This window comes from Lycium ferocissimum, chromosome 2, assembly GCF_029784015.1.
Source record: "Lycium ferocissimum isolate CSIRO_LF1 chromosome 2, AGI_CSIRO_Lferr_CH_V1, whole genome shotgun sequence".
Classification (NCBI taxonomy): Eukaryota; Viridiplantae; Streptophyta; class Magnoliopsida; order Solanales; family Solanaceae; genus Lycium; species Lycium ferocissimum.
In genome coordinates this window covers 67,066,670-67,083,996 of record NC_081343.1, presented here as the reverse complement: position 1 = coordinate 67,083,996, position 17,327 = coordinate 67,066,670, and the positions used below count along the sequence as shown (strand labels likewise).

Genomic DNA, 17,327 nt, shown 5'->3' with positions numbered 1-17,327 from the left:
ATTACTGATAGATTGGTCTATTAGATTGAAGAAAAGTTAGAGAAACCAATGAGAGAAAGTGTGAACTTAATCATTTGCCTTTTGATCATGTTAGGGGAAAAAAAGACACGAGAAAGAGAGAAACAGGGGATTTCAGGAAAAAAATATTTAATACTGTAATAAAAAAATTTCTGTCTGAATTAACCTGTCAAGAACAAAGAAAAAAACGTGACCCAATTTAATCAAATCTTGTGATGCAAGAAGGAAAAAAAAAAAAAAGGCTAACAGCATATTATTTCATCCGGAGTATTTACGTCGAATTTCGCATTCCACAAGTTCATTATTTTTTATTTCTGTAGTCAATCTAGTACTAACAAAATACTATCATCCTTTCCTTAAAAAGAAATTTTTAAATGGTGTGAATATTTTATTTTTTTTTTTTTTTTTTTTTTTTTTTGTCCATCCTAAAGATTCATAAACATTAATTAGAAAAAAGAAAAAAAATGAGTACCTTTGCAAGAAACATCTAGGGGAGGCAAATCGGTAAAATAACATTGTTAAGTTTTTCCTTTTTAATTTTTTTTTAATTTTGGTGTGATGGTATCTCGTCTCGTGAACGGTAGGTAAAGAAAAAAGAAAAAGGAGAGATGCTTATGAGGAAGTTTAAACATAGACGTAAGTGTTAGTAAGTAGAATCACAATTATATTAAACTATAAACTAAAGCTCAAAGTCGACATTCTTGGAAAATAGGCATTAGAAAAAGCCCTTATAGAATTTTTCAAAAGGTCCATATACAACCCACTAGAAAAGAGAAAAACCTAAAGACACTTTATATCCGAATTTGACTAAACCTATTCATATTCGCATTTTATTCCCACTACTATTGTTTTATTCCCATTCCTTTAAGTAAATTTCATTTTTGATTCCTCGAAAAATTCTAATTTTAATTCTTGTGTTAGTATTTACTAAGAACATTTTCAAATATACATAGATCGAAAGTCCATATTGCAATTGTCTTAACCAAATATTGCAAAAATCATAAGTAGAGGATATTTCAGGAACCAAAGTCTAATTTTCTTTCTTTCTTTTCAATATATGGTTTAACGCGAATCATGTTTTACTTGACCACATCCCCCAACAACCAAAAAAATAAAAAAAATGAAATTGTTTGGAGGGAGTGGTAGAGTCCAATCGAAACAAGGAAACATACAGCTGTGTTTTATGTATGTACCAACTCCTGCGTTGTCACGACGCTTATATTACCACAAGAAATATACGTGGTCCACATGGTCTCAATATTTTCTCAAAAAAATGAGAGGTCACAAATTTCACACTACACACGTGTCAAAACCTCATTATACGCGCTTCCTTAGACCAACACCTCTAACCCTATATAAATAGGATCCACACGTCTCCATAATATTATGTGCTTCGCTCTCTTCACAAAAAACAAATCCTAGACCTAATAATTCTCTCTTCCCACTTTGCTAATATTCTTTGATTCATAAATTCAAAGCTTTGTTCTTATCCCCTTACAGATCTTTTTTATTATTTTCATCATTGATTTAACCAGTAAGTCTTTTTTATTTTCCTTCATTGTTTTTTTGTTTGTTTCTTTATGGTTCTTGAATTTTGTGCAACTGCTGACATAGTTTGATTTTTAATTTGTGTTTTATAGGGTTTGATTAAAGAAGGTTTCATTGAAGGAGGTCTCTCTGCATCAACTCATAACACCAATTTTTGTACGTATAAATTCCGTTACTTTTATATTTATCTTCCTGTATCGTTTATATTCATCTTCCTGTATCGTTTTCTTGATAATTCTTGCCGTTGTTGTGATTAAAGTTCTAATTTTACCTTTTTACCTCTAATTTTGGTAGAATATCCCCTTTTTGTACGATAAATTCCTTGTCATCGTGTATAGAATTGATTCCTTGTTAGAAACTTGTTTTGTCAACTTTCATAAGTTTTAAATGGATTCTTGAACCATATCAAAGGTTGAACCATATTAAAGGCCTCTTTAACAATTTATTTTTTCTTTTGATGTTACGAAGGCCCCTTTTTTTTCATTTATTTATTCGTAAAGAAAATAGTTATGACTGTTAAGATTTGTCTATGGAAAATTAGTGTTTGATTTTGTCTTTTGAAGAGCACATATCAAATCTCTGAAACATGAGTTCTTTTTCTTATGGGTGAAATCGACAGAATAAAACTGAATAAACCTTTAGATGCTATTATACATGTTCAATTTTGGGAAAATTAGTTTTCGTTTGTCTGAAGAGAACATATCAAACTCTGAAAAATGAGTTTAATTTCTTATGTCTGAAATTGAGGGAATAAAACCCCTTAAACCTCTAGATGCTATTATACATATATAATTATATTTTTCTTTTAAAAATAAAAATAAAAAAAATAACAAGCTTCAAGGACTATTTGATATAAGGCAGCTTTTGTGGTTCTGTATAGAAAAATCCATCTTACAAACAGTAACAACAATTGGTGGCTTTGATTAAAGATTTAATAACATTTGTTACTAGCCACCTTAATCAGTTTCGTTGTTTAAGGGGTTATATGTTTTCAATCGTTGTTGCTGATCTATTTGCTCGTTGTGTTTAACTATCCATAAAACTATCAAAGGCCAAACTTCTTAACTTTTCTGACCATCTTGTTTCTTTTGATGCTCTAAGCAGGTATTAGGAATCGATGTGCTAATGGAATCCAAAGGTGGGAAGAAGAAGTCTAGCAGTAGTTCCTTATTCTACGAAGCTCCCCTCGGTTACACTATTGAAGACGTTCGACCTGACGGCGGAATCGAGAAATTCAAATCAGCTGCTTACTCCAACGTGAGTTTATTTATCCTTTACCTTATGTATCTAAGTTGTTTGTGGTCTTCGTGTATACATACTGACTGTTTGCTCTACTATGTTTTTTTCATATGCAGTGCACTCGCAAACCATCCTGAGATTTCCCGTGATCTAGAATAAACCACCAGAGGTGGTTCTAGTAAATAGTAGTTTAAATTTTAAAGTTCTGTTCTTCTCAACTTTTTTCCTTCATCCCTCATCCTCGTTATACTCTCCAAAAAGTAGTAGTCCTTCCCGAGCACTCTCTTTCAAGCAAGATGGAATTGCCGGTTTCTGCCATTGGATTTGAAGGTTACGAAAAGCGACTTGAGCTTTGCTTTTTCGAGTTAGGAAACTCTTATGGCCCTGGATTTGGTCTAAGGTCTCTCTCCAAAGACCAGCTGGATGAAATTCTGACACCTGCTGCATGCACCATAGTGTCTTCATTGGCTAATGATGAAGTCGACTCTTATGTCCTTTCGGAGTCTAGCCTCTTTGTCTACTCTTACAAGATCATAATCAAAACTTGTGGCACCACTAAACTGCTGCTCTCTATCCCGCCCATTCTTAAGTTAGCTGATGAACTTAACCTGAAAGTGAAGTCTGTGAGGTACACTCGTGGTAGTTTCATCTTTCCCGGGGCTCAGCCATACCCACATCGCCACTTCTCCGAAGAAGTGGCCGTGCTTGACGGATATTTTGGTAAGCTTGGTGCAGGCAGCAATGCTTATATGATGGGTGATGCTGATAAACAACAGAACTGGCATGTGTATTCTGCTTCAGCTGAATCTGCCGATGCCAATAATGTGAAACCAGTTTACACACTCGAGATGTGCATGACTAAATTGGACAAGAAGAAGGCATCCGTGTTTTACAAGACTCAATCAAGCACTGCCGCTGAGATGACTGAAGTTTCGGGCATTCGGAGGATTCTCCCAGAATCAAACATATGCGACTTTGACTTTGATCCTTGCGGTTACTCAATGAATGCTATTGAGGGGTCAGCAATTTCTACTATTCACGTGACACCCGAGGATGGATTCAGCTATGCAAGTTTTGAAGCAGTGGGTTATGATTTCAGAGACTTCAAATTGACTGCAATGATTGAGAGGGTGTTGTCCTGCTTCGGACCTGCTGAGTTTTCTGTGTCATTGCACTGTGACGCTCCTGGGAAGGAACTTTATACTGACTCTGGCCTGGACATTATCGGATATGCGAATGGAGAAAAGACTACTGAAGTGCTTGGTGAGGGAGGATCACTTACGTACCTCACATTCAGTAGCGGTGGTAGCTGCGGATCCCCCAGGTCAATCCTTAACAACTGCTGTTGGAGTGAGAACGAGGATGAGGAAATGGAGAAGATATATTAATGAGAAATCTGTTTATTCTCCTTTTTAGTATGCAATACTATAGTCTGGTATAGATCCAGGCATGCAAATAATGTTTCTTTGTTGGTTCATCAAGTCTAGTAGTAGTATCAGTTTTTGGTATTTGAATTCAGTCCTGTGGTATTTTGTGTCATGAAATAAAAACTCTGCTGAGTCGATGTAGCTCGTAGCTTTATAATGTTTGGTATTAATATTTGATGTGTGTAATAAAACCTTTCTGAGACTATAAAATATTATGTTCTATGTTCTTTTGATGTGTTATACTCCTCGAACATTCAGATGCAATGTTGGTTCCCTTCCACCTTGAACAAGCTTCATTAGAAGGGTGTCCTTCCCAGATACAGGTTTGTCTTCTGAACTAAAACTTTACTAGTAGCTTCTTCTATCTACTAGCAATAGCATTTGAAAGCTTGTAGTGTTAAATCTAGCTCAATTGTGAGGCACGCCAAGTATAATAGTTGTCTGTTTTGAAAAGGTAGTTGCGTTTGCCATTATCAGTTTTGCTCATTGTATTACAAGACTAATTTGCCATGTCTAGAATACTTCTTGATGTCCTTTTCTTTAATTCGTCAAAAGATATATGTACTTCAAAAAGAAAAAGATGTGCTCGGTTTCACTACACTGTACTTCAAATCTAAAAACTGAACTGTCTTACATAAAATATCATAGACAAACATGTCCATATCATCATACTATTGAAAATTATAGTAGAGAAATAATATCCAACTCAGTGAATAGGTTCCATTCATAAATAGAAAAAATAAAATGGAGTCATTTTATTTGGTTTAATACAATTCGTGATTATGTTTGGAAATAAAGAATAGTTGATGCTCACATGAGCCTATGTCTCCATCATAGGCTGGTGATGAGCAAATCAAAAAGCATAAGGTGCTTTCATACAGGTTTCTCAATAGGGGCTTTTCCCATGAGGTACCTGGGCTTACCACTCTCCTCAAAGAAGTGGAGTAAGTAGTGTCACCAGCTGATAGACAAGATCACACATAGGATAAAAAATGGCTATGCTAAACAGCTATCCTATGCTGGGAGGCTACAAGTCATTACCGCAGAACTATTCTCCATTCATAACTTCTGGGGAGCTATCTTTATCCTTCCTCAAAGTTTGTTGAAAGAGGTTGGTAGACTATGCAGGGAATACTTATGGGGAGACAAAGAGGAGAGGAGGAAAATTAAACACGTCTCATGGGATAAGGTGTGTAACCCTAAGAATGTTGGTGGATTAAACATTAAAGGATGTAGCACTTGGAACATAGCATCTGTTGGTAAACTTCTCTGGCAGCTATCAGCAAAGCAGGACTCACTGTGGGGTACATGGGTCCATGGGCTATATATAAAAGACTGATTGTAACATCTTGTTGCATATGCCACCAAATGATTGCAGCTGGTATTAGAAAAAGCTCAACTCTCTGAAAAATGATATGATCAGTTGGTATTCTCATGGCAGGTACACACTGACTGCCGGGAGTGGGTACTCTATCACTAGAAGTTACAATGTACTTAAGGGCACTTAAACTAGGTAGAGGATAGCTGATTTAATCTGGACTTCAATAGCTCAACCAAAACACAGATTCATCCTTTCCTTAGCTGTACAGCTAACAAAGGAGAGACTTAGACATTTGGACGTCCATGTGGACACTGTTGAATGCTGCTTATGTGTTGCGCAAACTACAGAAACTCACCTGCACTTGTTTAGAGAATGTGCCTGGACCAAACAGTTGAGAGATGACCTCTCTAGTTGGGTGGGCATTCAACTTCAGGCTGGTGATATGAAGATGGTCTTGGAGAGTATTACGAGAAAGCACTGGAAGTAGGTTATTAAGGAGATTGTAGCAGCTACATGGGAGGCAATTGTCTACCATACTTGGAGGGCTAGGAACTGGAAAATCTTATAAACATTATATTGTACATACTGAGACAGCTTTGACACTGATCAAGAAGGAACTTGTAGAGAGACTAGACCTGCTTAAGCATAGGAGGAAAGCTCATAGTTGCAATAGATTGATACAAAGGCTACCCTGTAATTAGTTTTATACTGGAGGCCTAATTTTTCCTCACATCACCCTTCCTAGAAGGTGGTTGTGAGATTAGGTGTTCCCTTAGGTGTATTTGTTGGTTTGGTAATTTTTTACGTTGTTTACCAAGAAAAAGTTAGTCCATCATTAGCAAATTTTCCAGATATCAACGGAGTAAGTGCCTGAAAACAGAATTGAGCAAAATTCTCACAACGTTTGTCAGATAGTACTCAAAACTTCTGCCATCAAAATGCGGCACTTGGAACCTTCTAACAGTTGACAAATCTTAGCAAAACTCGCAGGCTTTTATTGATCAAACTCACTAAAAAGTATGGCCTTTAAGATAAATAGGAGAGAATGCCATAGTAGAAAAAATACAATAGTTTTTTATTTCCCCGACCCCGGGGAAAATCAGCCAACTCTAGGCTGAGATTTAAGTGAAATTCCTACCATTAACAGCATAAAGCACAAGTTTCAGTAACAAAATTTTTGCATCTAGCTCACTTACAACAGAAACGGGAACGGGAACTGCATACAAGAAAAGTAGCTCATCTATACTCATCTCACGTGTATCACATAACCTTATCAATCACCTTCTGCTGTTAGTTAAAGCTGGTTCTCTTTAAAGAAGCAGAATTCAAAACTTAAAACAATTTCGAAACCGGTTCTCCCCAAAATTTGTGTAGCTTACAACTCTATTCCGGAAATTTTCTTTGTTCAGTAAGGTCGAAACTTTCTTGCAGCCCTCAACTGTTGTATCCGCTTCTTATCCTGCTCAAATTTGCTCTGCAGCACCATGATCTCTGTGCATAATACAAATGCCAACAATGATAAGTTACAAACAAAAGAAACAGAAAATAACCATACTGAGATTCAATAAGGGAATTTATTGGAACTCAAACAAATGAGAAGTCGATTAGACTAATATAGCAGTCACCAGATCATGGCATGTCCTTTAGATGACCGGATGGATCAAGGAAATTTTAACATTACTAGGCCGACATAACGTAATCAGATCAGGTTTACATTGAACTCACATTCTATATATTACTTAATGTTCATAAAATCATGAAAAGGGAATCCCTACTGAGCCCTTGATGGGTTTAATGACATAAACAACAAATAGAATAACAGAAGAGAAACCATTGGTTTTAAAACCAGCAAACATAGGCAACTTATTCAGTCCAACTTTTATGCAAATGAAAGATGAGCCACAGTTCCGCGATAAAGGGAAAAGGACTAGAAGTTCCATGACAGGAAAAGTTCACAGCCGTGATCACACACTGCATATACACAGGTAAGACAAAGCGAGTGCTTGGACAACTTGATCTTGAAAAGAGAAGATTTCAAGAACAAGAGCGTGTGAAGGTAACTCTTTTCCTCTTTACAATAAATTCTTTCTCCATAAAAAAGGGTGAACTCTTTAAACTAAAGCAAACTGATGCTGCTTTTTGAGGTGCTTTTCAAGAGGTCAAAATTACTGCTGTTTCATGGATTATATTAGGCTCATTTCGGCTATCTACCATGAATGACAGAAAAAATTGCTAAACCAATTTTATAACAAGTTTCCAAAACACAGCTGCCTTTTCAAGCATCCTAATATTGACTAACTTAACCATGACACTTCATTTCAAGCTTAGAGACCCCTTCATCAGAAAATGTAAATACCTGTTCATTATTTGATTTTCAGATAAATTTAAACTTTTGAGATTTTAGATTTACATTTTAGAAAATATTTAATCGAGGTAAACAAAGTCAGTTGGATACATATGGAGGCAGAAAGTATTGACAAAGGCAAAGATACAATAAACAGACCGTTTCTCTTTGCTTCTCTTTTCTGAAACCGGTAGAAATCTAATCCCACGTCTTTATTTTTCTTTTTGGCCATATTATCCATAACTGCAGCCTGAGAAACAGAACCAACTGCAATTCCAGTTTCAGAATCCGTAGTCTTTTTCCTGCCTTTGTGATGTACAACAACGGTCCATCCATCTTCTGCAGCAAGGGCTTCTTTTTCTTTCTTTTCCTGTATGTAACAGAATAGAAAAAGATGAAAGGGTAAACATAACTTGAACATGCTTACCACATATACAACCTCTAGACTGTAAGAACATGATTAGTTGTTGGCAAATAAACAAAACTTTTGTGACATATCAGTATGAGGTGGTCACCAGAACCAACTTCATCAGCAAGGCCACAAGATCTTTCGATTCATTTGGCTCTCACGCTCAATTACTTAATTACTTAAGGTAAATTCTCATATCTTTTTTTATGAATGTAATGAGCCTATCTTCTCTTCTTTGCTCATATTCCAAAAAGATATTGAAACGAATATAAGACCAAAATATTCGGAAGACTCTTCTGACAAAATCAAAAATATGTAATTGTCAGCAAAGTTGTTTCTTTTGTTTTTTTTTTCAAATCCAAAAAGCTCTTCTTACTTAGAATAGGTCGTCGATTCAGCATTAGATAAAGGGGGTAAAATCCCCGTTTTTACAATTTACAATATAAGTGGAAAACTATTTAAAGACTAAGTCCGGCATTTTTTTCAATTTGAAAAAATAAGCTATTACTACAATGAGAACTTTCCCAACCACAGATATGAAAAGGCTCATAAAAACCCAAGCATTCTACACACTCCAAAAAACGATCATTAACAGCAATAAATGAATTGATAATCTGAAAATCTGATGTACCTGTTCCTTTTTCACCTCGTAGTCAGTTATAAACTCATCAATCCTTTCTTGCAACACTTCTAACCCTGGCCTATTCTGATGATAATCAGCAACCCATTCTGCACCAAGAAAAAGAGGAGATTTTCTATTTATCAATGTATACTGTTGTTCTATTATACAGCATTACCCACTGCAGTCTATCTAAAAATTCATTTCTTTAGTGTGTGCAAGCTGGCCTGGACACTAATATTATCCCCAATTTTTTTTTAAAGAAATACATTTCAATTCATGATGTCTAAGAAATTAGCTGGCCAAACATTAAAGTAAAACCAGTTATGTATTAATCATGTCTCAAAATAAAAAAATAAATATTCAACAACAAGAACTTTTGGTAGGCGTTTGGCCATGAAAACCAAATATTTTTCACTTTATTTGGAATTTTGAAGTTGGAGTTGAAGATGGAGTTGTGTTTGGTTAATGTACTGAAAGTGAAAACAAGTTTTAGGTGTTTTCCAAATTCCAAATTCCAAGTTGTATTTGAAATTTTTATGGCCAAATGTTGATTTCCAAATAAAGTGAGAGAATTTTCAGAAAAAGGTGAAAGAATTTTCAGAAAAAGGTGAAAAACTGTCATGGCCAAACGGGTTTCCTATACTTGATGAGGCAAATCTCATACCAAAATCACAACGAATATAACACCAGAAGCAACAAGTATTTCGTTTATATTATTTTTTTGAAATAATAATGTAGTTTTCCAAATCATACTTCTCATTCCTTTGGAGTAATCCTCGTCTCCTGAAGATAGTTCATAAATATCTTCTTCTTTAGCTTGTTCTGTCTCCACTGGCAAATTATCCTTAGCCCTTGAAACTGGACGATCCTTCTCTACAACGTCGTCGGCCTCTTCTAAATTGCCTAGAGGAAATAGACAGTATGGCAGGAGAAAAAATCAGATATAGATCTATAACATAAGTTTTTTTTTTTTCATGATCATACACATCAAACGACTGTCACTAAATCAAAATGTATGATGCTATTGGGTATAACTGTTATTTATGACTCCATATGCATTTAACTGAAGCAATGTAATTCATTTCAATTGATAAAAGTTTCATCTCACTACCTTTCAACATTTAGAGTATTAAACTATATGGTTTGAAGTACTACACGGTTTCTACCGCGATTTCCTAAAATAATTCATAGTTTCCTAGGAGAAGTATGAAATTTCTTACAGTTTCCTGGAAATATATATTTTAGGTACTGCAATCAGAATTCATTTCATTATGTTCAAGAGTGAAACTTTTCAGCAGTTTCAATGCTGCATAATTAGAGACATTAAGGCATGCCAGTATACCTGCTTGCGAGAAAGTTTATTGACTCACATCAATTGCTTAACATTTTTCAATACCTCAGATATTTTAAATTTGAAATACATGATTGAGAAATAAGAGAGAGAAACATGCAACTCAAGAATGTTTTTCTCCAACCTCTTTGTCGTTTCGAGACACTGTCAGCTTCGGCTTTGCCAGCTCTCTTATCACTTTTTCTCTTCTTTTTTCTGGATTTCCTTGTCTCCTGACTGCCATGTTCACTCGATATGGTATTTTCTTGACCAATTCCATCCTCTATTTCATTAGGTTGATTAACTCCACCACTTTCAGCAAGTGCATTATTTTTCCTCTTCTGCTTTGACGATTTGCTCTTTTTCTTTTCCCCATTTGCATTATTTGATTCATCTGCTAAAAACCTCAAATAAATCAACCATACAGACCAACAATTGATGCTCACAATATTAATTAACTTTACCAATTTATTACCTTTATGATATGAGATATGGCATCCATATATGTCATCCTTGCTTTTACTATTTTGCATTTCCAATTTCTTCTTCCTTTTCTTTTCTTTTGTTACCTGGGGAAAATTTTCCTCTACAAAGAAAAAGGCGTCAATCAGCATCTATATTCGGAAACATAGAGAAAAAAAGTACTAAATAATCCTGGTAAGGACATCTCTCTTTCTAATTTACCCCTTTTTCAGGATCCTTACTGTCACATCTTGCCTCATTGACTGATGATATTATAGACAAAGTTGAAACCCTCGGTCTAAAAAACGGTCCTTTTTGGGTATTAAGGGTGCTGATAATTTTGCATAAAAGACATTATCTTGATTAATATTCATGTGTGTGGAGTGCCAACAAAAATACATTGAGACTTTCATCTACGTATACAACAACAACAACAACAACAACATACCCAGTGAAATCCCACTGTGTTGGGTGCGGGAGGGTAAAGTGTATGCAGACCTTGCCCCCATCTCAGAAGATAGAGAGGTTGTTTCCGAAAGACCCTCGGCTCAAGAGAAAATATGACGAGAAAAGGTTAGATAAGCACAAACTGTACAAAGCAAAACGGAAATGAAACTAACGAAAGCGACAAAAGCCATGATAAAGCGATGAGAAAAAGAAGCAGTATCTAGCACAGATAAATACGATAATTGTGGTAGTGGTACAAGAAATGACTAATATTTGCAAGAATCAAAGGACAAGAAAATGAAGATCGAAACTACAACTACTAGTACGACGGGATACGTGAGACTACCTACTAGCCTTCTACCCTAATCTGAGTCCTCCCTAGCCTCCTATCTAAGGTCATGTCCTCTAAGAAGTCGAAATGCGCGTGTCTGTCTAAGCACCTCTTCCCAATACTTCTTCGGCCTACCTCTACCTCTCTCTTCAAACCGTCCATAGGCCAACCTCTCACACCCACCGCACCGGGGGCATCCGTATCTCTCATCTTCACATGCCCAAACCATCTCAGCCGCGCTTCCCGCATCTTGTCCTCCACCGATGCCACTCCCACCTTGTCTCGGATATCTTCATTGCTAATCCTATCTCGCCTGGTGTGCCCACACATCCATCGCAACATTCTCATTTCCGCGACTTTCATCTTTTGGACGTGCGAGTTCTTGACTGTCCAGCACTCCAACCCGTACAACAAAGTCAGCCTCACTACCACTTTGTAGAACTCGCCTTTAAGCTTTGGTGGCACCTTCTTTACCACACAAAGACTCCTGAAGCGAGCCTCCATTTCATCCACCCTGACTTTCATCTACGTATAATATTCATAAAACGAAAAGAGAAGCCTCCTGTAAAGGAGATAGGTCCATATTGCAGCTGAATGTCTGAATCCATATTGCAGCTGAATGTCTGAATCACCGACCCAATATGAAGAACTGAATTAAGTAGATAAGCTTCACAGCAATGGATAACTCCCAAAGAAATATCTGATGCGAGCAAAGAATAATTCATTGTTATGGTCAGTGCATTGCCATAATGATTCCCTCAGTCTACTGTTTCTAGCTCCTTGCATCAATAATAGCTTAACTTATTAATTATTATTGCAGTTAACGACGATTCACAGGTTCCCAGGGGATGCAGATTGATGAGCATTAAAGATGATGAATTTATTACTCTGTTTGAAATATAAGACCTGTCTACTGATGGACTTTGCCATGAACAATCAAAAGCAATTAAATTATTCTTTCAACATAAACAACAAGATGCAGATCCATTAAGTACCAAACTTTTCAACCATTTAGGAACTCAGGCAGCAGTAGTTGAAAATATTCAAAGGTATCTATCTATAACTCGGAGAAAACAGCTAAAAATCTAATACCTCTCAACTGTTAAACAAGAACTTTTTTTCACCAGACTAGGTTGAATATGTTTCAATTGTTCCCTTTTCTATACATATAGGTAGTTGCCCAACAAGATACCAATGAGATTCAAACTAAAAATGTGGCCTTTTTGCCACTTGGGGTTTATTAGTTGGATGAAAAAAAAGGGGGATTTATTGCAATGAAAACCTGTACAGAGAATAATACCATTTTGAACAAAGTTAGAGTTCATTGTTTGGGAGTCTCCATCTTTATTCTTCTTTTTCTTTAGCTTCTTCTGCAAGTCGTTAGCTCCCATCTTTCTCTCCCAAAAGTCTGTTAATGGATACCAAAAATATTAGGAAAAATATTCTTTATAAAAAACAGGACCTTTACCATAGAAAAGAAATTCAATTGTACCAATAACTTGTGCACCAATATTAACCAAAAGCGAACTGTTGGACAATCTTTTACAGCCGCCAAGGCACGGAGAGGTCTCTGAAGTATAAAGTTTGAGACTTGTGAGAAACTGGAGAATGAAGAGACACACGGGGTATACGGAAATAAAGAGAGAAAATACAAAAAGTGCCTCATAAAGTTTTAATTACAAGACTTTAACCCCCTCCTCTTCCAACATTTAGAACCCGTTTGGCTTAGCTGATTTAAATTAGCTTATAAGCATGAAGGGCTGAATTTTTTTTTTTTTTTTTTATGTGCTAAAACAACAACAACAACATACTCAGTATAATCGAGTATGGGAAGGGTACAATGTACGCATATCTTACCTCTACCTTTTGACGGGTAGAGAGGTTGTTTTCGGTAGAGAAGCTAATTTAATAAAAAAGTTGTGTGTTTGAATAAAAGTGTTGAAACTAATAATAAGCAGTTTAAGTGTTTGATAAAGAATGCTAATAAATCCTTTTATAAAAAGATTAAGTGCCCTTAGAATTATTTACATTAATAATGTTTACAGGATTTAAATTGCAGATACATTCAAATACAAAAGAATTTGTCTCAATTTATTTTAATACAAGATAATTTTTTATAAATAGGTTATGATATCATAGTAAGTTATAATATAATAATTGATAATTTGAAAAAGGTTTGTCATAAAAAAAAACAGAGTCAAATAGTGCGAAGAATCATTGTGTAAAAACAACTGAAATAGAGAGAAGCAAACAGAGTCTTAAAATTATGAATATTCTAACAAGAAAAAAGGGTTAGATAAAAGTATCATATAAGAAGACTGATTTATAATAGAGAAAGCTTTCTCATCCAAGTTTGATTGCTTTTGATGTAGAAGAGTTTCAATTTCTTGATTGTTTATTGATGGTAGTCAGCAGAGTTGTTGGATTTTAAGACAAGTGAAAAGGGAGAGTTGGGTTTCCATTTCAGCAAGGGTATGTCAGTAACACAAAATAATATTAGGGATAGAATAATAAAGATATTGATCAAATCTAAAATGCTTGTAAGTTATAAAATAATGAGTTAGAATGATAAAATCAAGGCTTTTGACTTAAGTCTATTTGGATGGTTGTTACATATTGTTTCATAATGTATCATGTTGTGTTGTATTGTGCAATATTTGTATCGTATTGTATTGTTTTGATTGATATAATGTTTGGATAGATTGTATCGTTTCCGTGTTACATAAAAAGGCAGGGTAAATGATAAAAAGAATTAGTAGATAATAAAAATGAGAAAAGGAAAAGGTAACGACGCGATAACACCAAATCAGTCATTACATAAAATTAGATTTTTCATCGTTATGTAACGATGAAGTTAATGATACGATACATTAAAATATAAGTAACAATCAAAATAAATATTATATTTAAACTAACAAAGACGACACAATATAATAGGTAACAACCATCCAAACAAGCTGTTATCTTGGATCAGAAGCACTTTACTTATAAGCATTTTTTTTTATTTTCTCAAAAGCATAGATAAGCCAAAAAAGTAATTAAGCATTTTTTTATTTTCCCAAAAGGATAGATAAGCCAAAAAGTAATTGTAAACTAGTTTGAGCAGGGTTTAAGGCTAAAACCCTTGTGAAGCAGTAAGTATGGCTTGTGTGGAGATAGACCTTGGAAAGCTTCCATTTGACATTGATTTTCATCCATCTGACCACCTTGTTGCTGCTGCTCTCATCACTGGTGACCTCCTCTTGTAACTTCACTTCACCATTCTTTTTCTTTTCAAGACCTGGAATAAAATAGTCCAATAAATTGTACTCCTTCTTTGGGAAATAGATGATTCATATAAGACCCAACTAGTTTAACATTGAGTTATACTCCCTCTGTCCCAATTTATGTGCCACTTTCCTATTTAAAGTATTTTCTTTATCATATTGACATGAGAAAAATTCCAACTTATACTACTTTTTGTGTAGTTTTTGAATATATAAATTTTAGTTTTAGAATATTGAGTTGATCTAATCTAATTTAGCTTTAAAGATTAGTCAAATTGATTCTTGGGAAGTGAAAAATTGACACATAAATTGGGATGGAGGGAGTAGTTTATTGTTTGATAGGCTTGGGTATGTGCGGCTGCTTAAAAAAAATGGAACTTTAATGAAATTTATCTGTCTCATGCAGGTACCGTTACAATGCTGATTCTCTGGCTCAAAAGTATTGATAAATTTACTTTCTTTTTGCTTCTTTCAGTTCATCGTTGGATGGTTTTGGTTAATGATTTGTTCTGAATTGTGCAAAATTGTTTTTCTTTTGGTTTGATTAATAATAGGTTGTTGGAAGTTAAAGCTCATAGTGAATCATGTAGAGCTGTTCGGTTTATCCACGAGGGCCGTGGTAATATATCCAAACATACCATGCTGTTCTCTTTTAGTTGCTTGTAATTCGAATATACATGTTTCTGTCTCTTGTTGGTTACATTATTTACTCTCCAACGACTTGTGCAAATTGACACCCTCTATAAGTTGGACATGAACCAACACTAAAATGAACTAGAGAACTCTAATTGACTTAGTAAACAGAAGACCAAGGTTTTCTATTAGGGGGAAAATGTTCTCTTGGGCTAGATTTTTCTTTGGTTCTATTGTTTCCGTTAATTTCTGGTTCTTTTTTGTTTCAATGTAGTGGTTAATTTCTACTTTGATTTGCTTCTTCTTAAATTGAATATGGGTACAGCAATTGTGACGGGGTCTCCGGATTGTTCTATTCTTGCAACGGACGTTGAAACCGGCTCAGAAATTGTTCGCCTGGAGAATTGCCATGGGTGAGTGGCTGAGTGCTATAAAATAAAGTGTTAGTGATGACATGTAACAGCTTTGATTTAGGCGTTTATTAAAAATATTGCTCTTTAGATGTTCTCACACAAGTGTCTCTTTTGATTCAGGGCTGCTGTTAATCGAATTGTTAATATGACGGAGTCAACTATTGCTTCTGGAGATGATGAAGGATGCATTAAGGTGAAGTTGGTGTCTTGATTTTTTTTTTTCCTGATGAAAGGAGGCTAACTTAATTGGATGATCTGAAGATGTAAATCCTTTTGGTTGTATCTTCAAATTTTGGTTCTTGAAGTTACTAGTGAAGTAGTCAACATTCTATCCTTCAAATTGTACCATGCTTGGTTCTTGTTTAAGATAATTGTGTTGAATGGTGTTTGAAGCACCATACCCATAGAGTTCAATTAAGTTTTAGTTAGCCTTTCCGAACTACTTATCTTGCAGGTATGGGATACCAGACAACGCTCGTGCTCCAATACTTTTAATGCACATGAAGAATACATTTCAGATATTAACTTTGCAGCTGATTCCATGAAACTATTGGCAACAAGGTACATACTTCACTTTCTGTCTCTCAAAAGAATGCACGTGCTCGGTGATTATAAAATGTTTATTTAAGTGAGATCTCCTGTTAAGGGTGAGAACGAGGCACTCAAAGCTTTCATCCCTTCCCCACCATCTTGTTCACTTCTCATAATCCTTACTAGGAAATGTCTGTATGTGACTCTTTTTCTGGTTTTACCTTTGAATTTGAGTATGTAGATTTGCAGAGTTAGTCACATCTGTAATAACTGGAATGTAATACACTGGGAGTAGATCTAACACTTTATGTGCGAGGAGGAATGTAACATTTGTAGTCTTGCCGTTCTTTTGCCAACTCTATTTTTTGTGTACATTAATCTGATCTTTAGACAGTTTCTTGGACTGGTTTTTGTTGCTCAATCATCCTGGACATCTTGTTTACTATTATTCCCAAAAGATGAAAGAGGTTCCTGATGTACCGTTTACTGGATGCATTTGAAACACAGTCATAGTTTATTGAGATTTATTTGAATTGGTGGTTTATGAGTAATTCCCTTGTTTTCTTTTGAGCCGAGGGTCTTTCAGAAACAGCCTCCCTACCTTCCAAGGTGGGGGTAAGGTCTGCGTACACTTTAGCCTCCCCAGACGGGGATTCAACTGGGTATGTTGTTGTTGGTGGTTTATGAGTAATGCTAGAGTTAGAGTTCAAGTGCTCCATTATTTATTTGAGCAGCGTGCTGCATTTTTCCAAACTCTGGGGTTTGTATTCTAAACCACTAAAAACTTAAGAATGTTTTTCTTTTACGTCATGAAAATGATATACTTTCTCTTTATTTTGTTACTTTTGGGTTCATATGCTGCTAAGTCTGGCTCAGCTTAAGCAGCTCAGTGTCATGGAGTTTAAGTTAAGAACTCAGTGTGATTATCTGAATTGCAAATCTTCCTTTTCTCTGTAGTGGTGACGGGTCACTTTCTGTTTGCAATT

At 35.4% G+C, this 17,327-nt stretch overlaps 3 protein-coding genes and 1 long non-coding RNA gene across 4 annotated transcripts in view; 3 read left to right on the top strand and 1 right to left on the bottom strand.

Annotated features, from left to right (window-relative positions):
- Positions 1–999: 999 nt before the first annotated feature.
- LOC132046972 (uncharacterized) lies at positions 1,000–1,698 on the top strand. Its single transcript, XR_009412796.1, has 2 exons — positions 1,000–1,552; positions 1,659–1,698. It is a non-coding gene; the product is annotated as an uncharacterized LOC132046972 (long non-coding RNA).
- A 1,241-nt stretch (positions 1,699–2,939) lies between these two features.
- LOC132046971 (S-adenosylmethionine decarboxylase proenzyme-like) lies at positions 2,940–4,371 on the top strand. The gene has a single exon (XM_059437829.1). The coding sequence runs from the start codon at positions 3,102–3,104 to the stop codon at positions 4,191–4,193; it is 1,092 nt and encodes a 363-aa protein (XP_059293812.1). The 5' UTR covers positions 2,940–3,101; the 3' UTR covers positions 4,194–4,371.
- Positions 4,372–6,604: 2,233 nt separating this feature from the next.
- Positions 6,605–13,161, bottom strand: LOC132046970 (uncharacterized). Its single transcript, XM_059437827.1, has 7 exons — positions 12,991–13,161; positions 12,799–12,906; positions 10,404–10,844; positions 9,682–9,831; positions 8,938–9,035; positions 8,057–8,267; positions 6,605–7,044 (listed from the first exon to the last, which is right to left on the bottom strand). Exons 2-7 carry the CDS (start codon positions 12,887–12,889, stop codon positions 6,959–6,961), a joined length of 1,077 nt encoding a protein of 358 aa, XP_059293810.1. The 5' UTR covers positions 12,890–12,906; positions 12,991–13,161; the 3' UTR covers positions 6,605–6,958.
- A 1,462-nt stretch (positions 13,162–14,623) lies between these two features.
- Positions 14,624–17,327, top strand: part of LOC132047882 (WD repeat-containing protein 55-like) — a 3,463-nt gene continuing 759 nt past the window's right edge. The window contains exons 1-7 of the mRNA XM_059438858.1: positions 14,624–14,742; positions 15,171–15,203; positions 15,319–15,383; positions 15,723–15,810; positions 15,931–16,003; positions 16,265–16,371; positions 17,299–17,321. Coding sequence (XP_059294841.1) covers positions 14,639–14,742; positions 15,171–15,203; positions 15,319–15,383; positions 15,723–15,810; positions 15,931–16,003; positions 16,265–16,371; positions 17,299–17,321 — 493 coding nt within the window. The 5' untranslated portion in view covers positions 14,624–14,638. The remainder of the gene's footprint in view (positions 14,743–15,170; positions 15,204–15,318; positions 15,384–15,722; positions 15,811–15,930; positions 16,004–16,264; positions 16,372–17,298; positions 17,322–17,327) is intronic.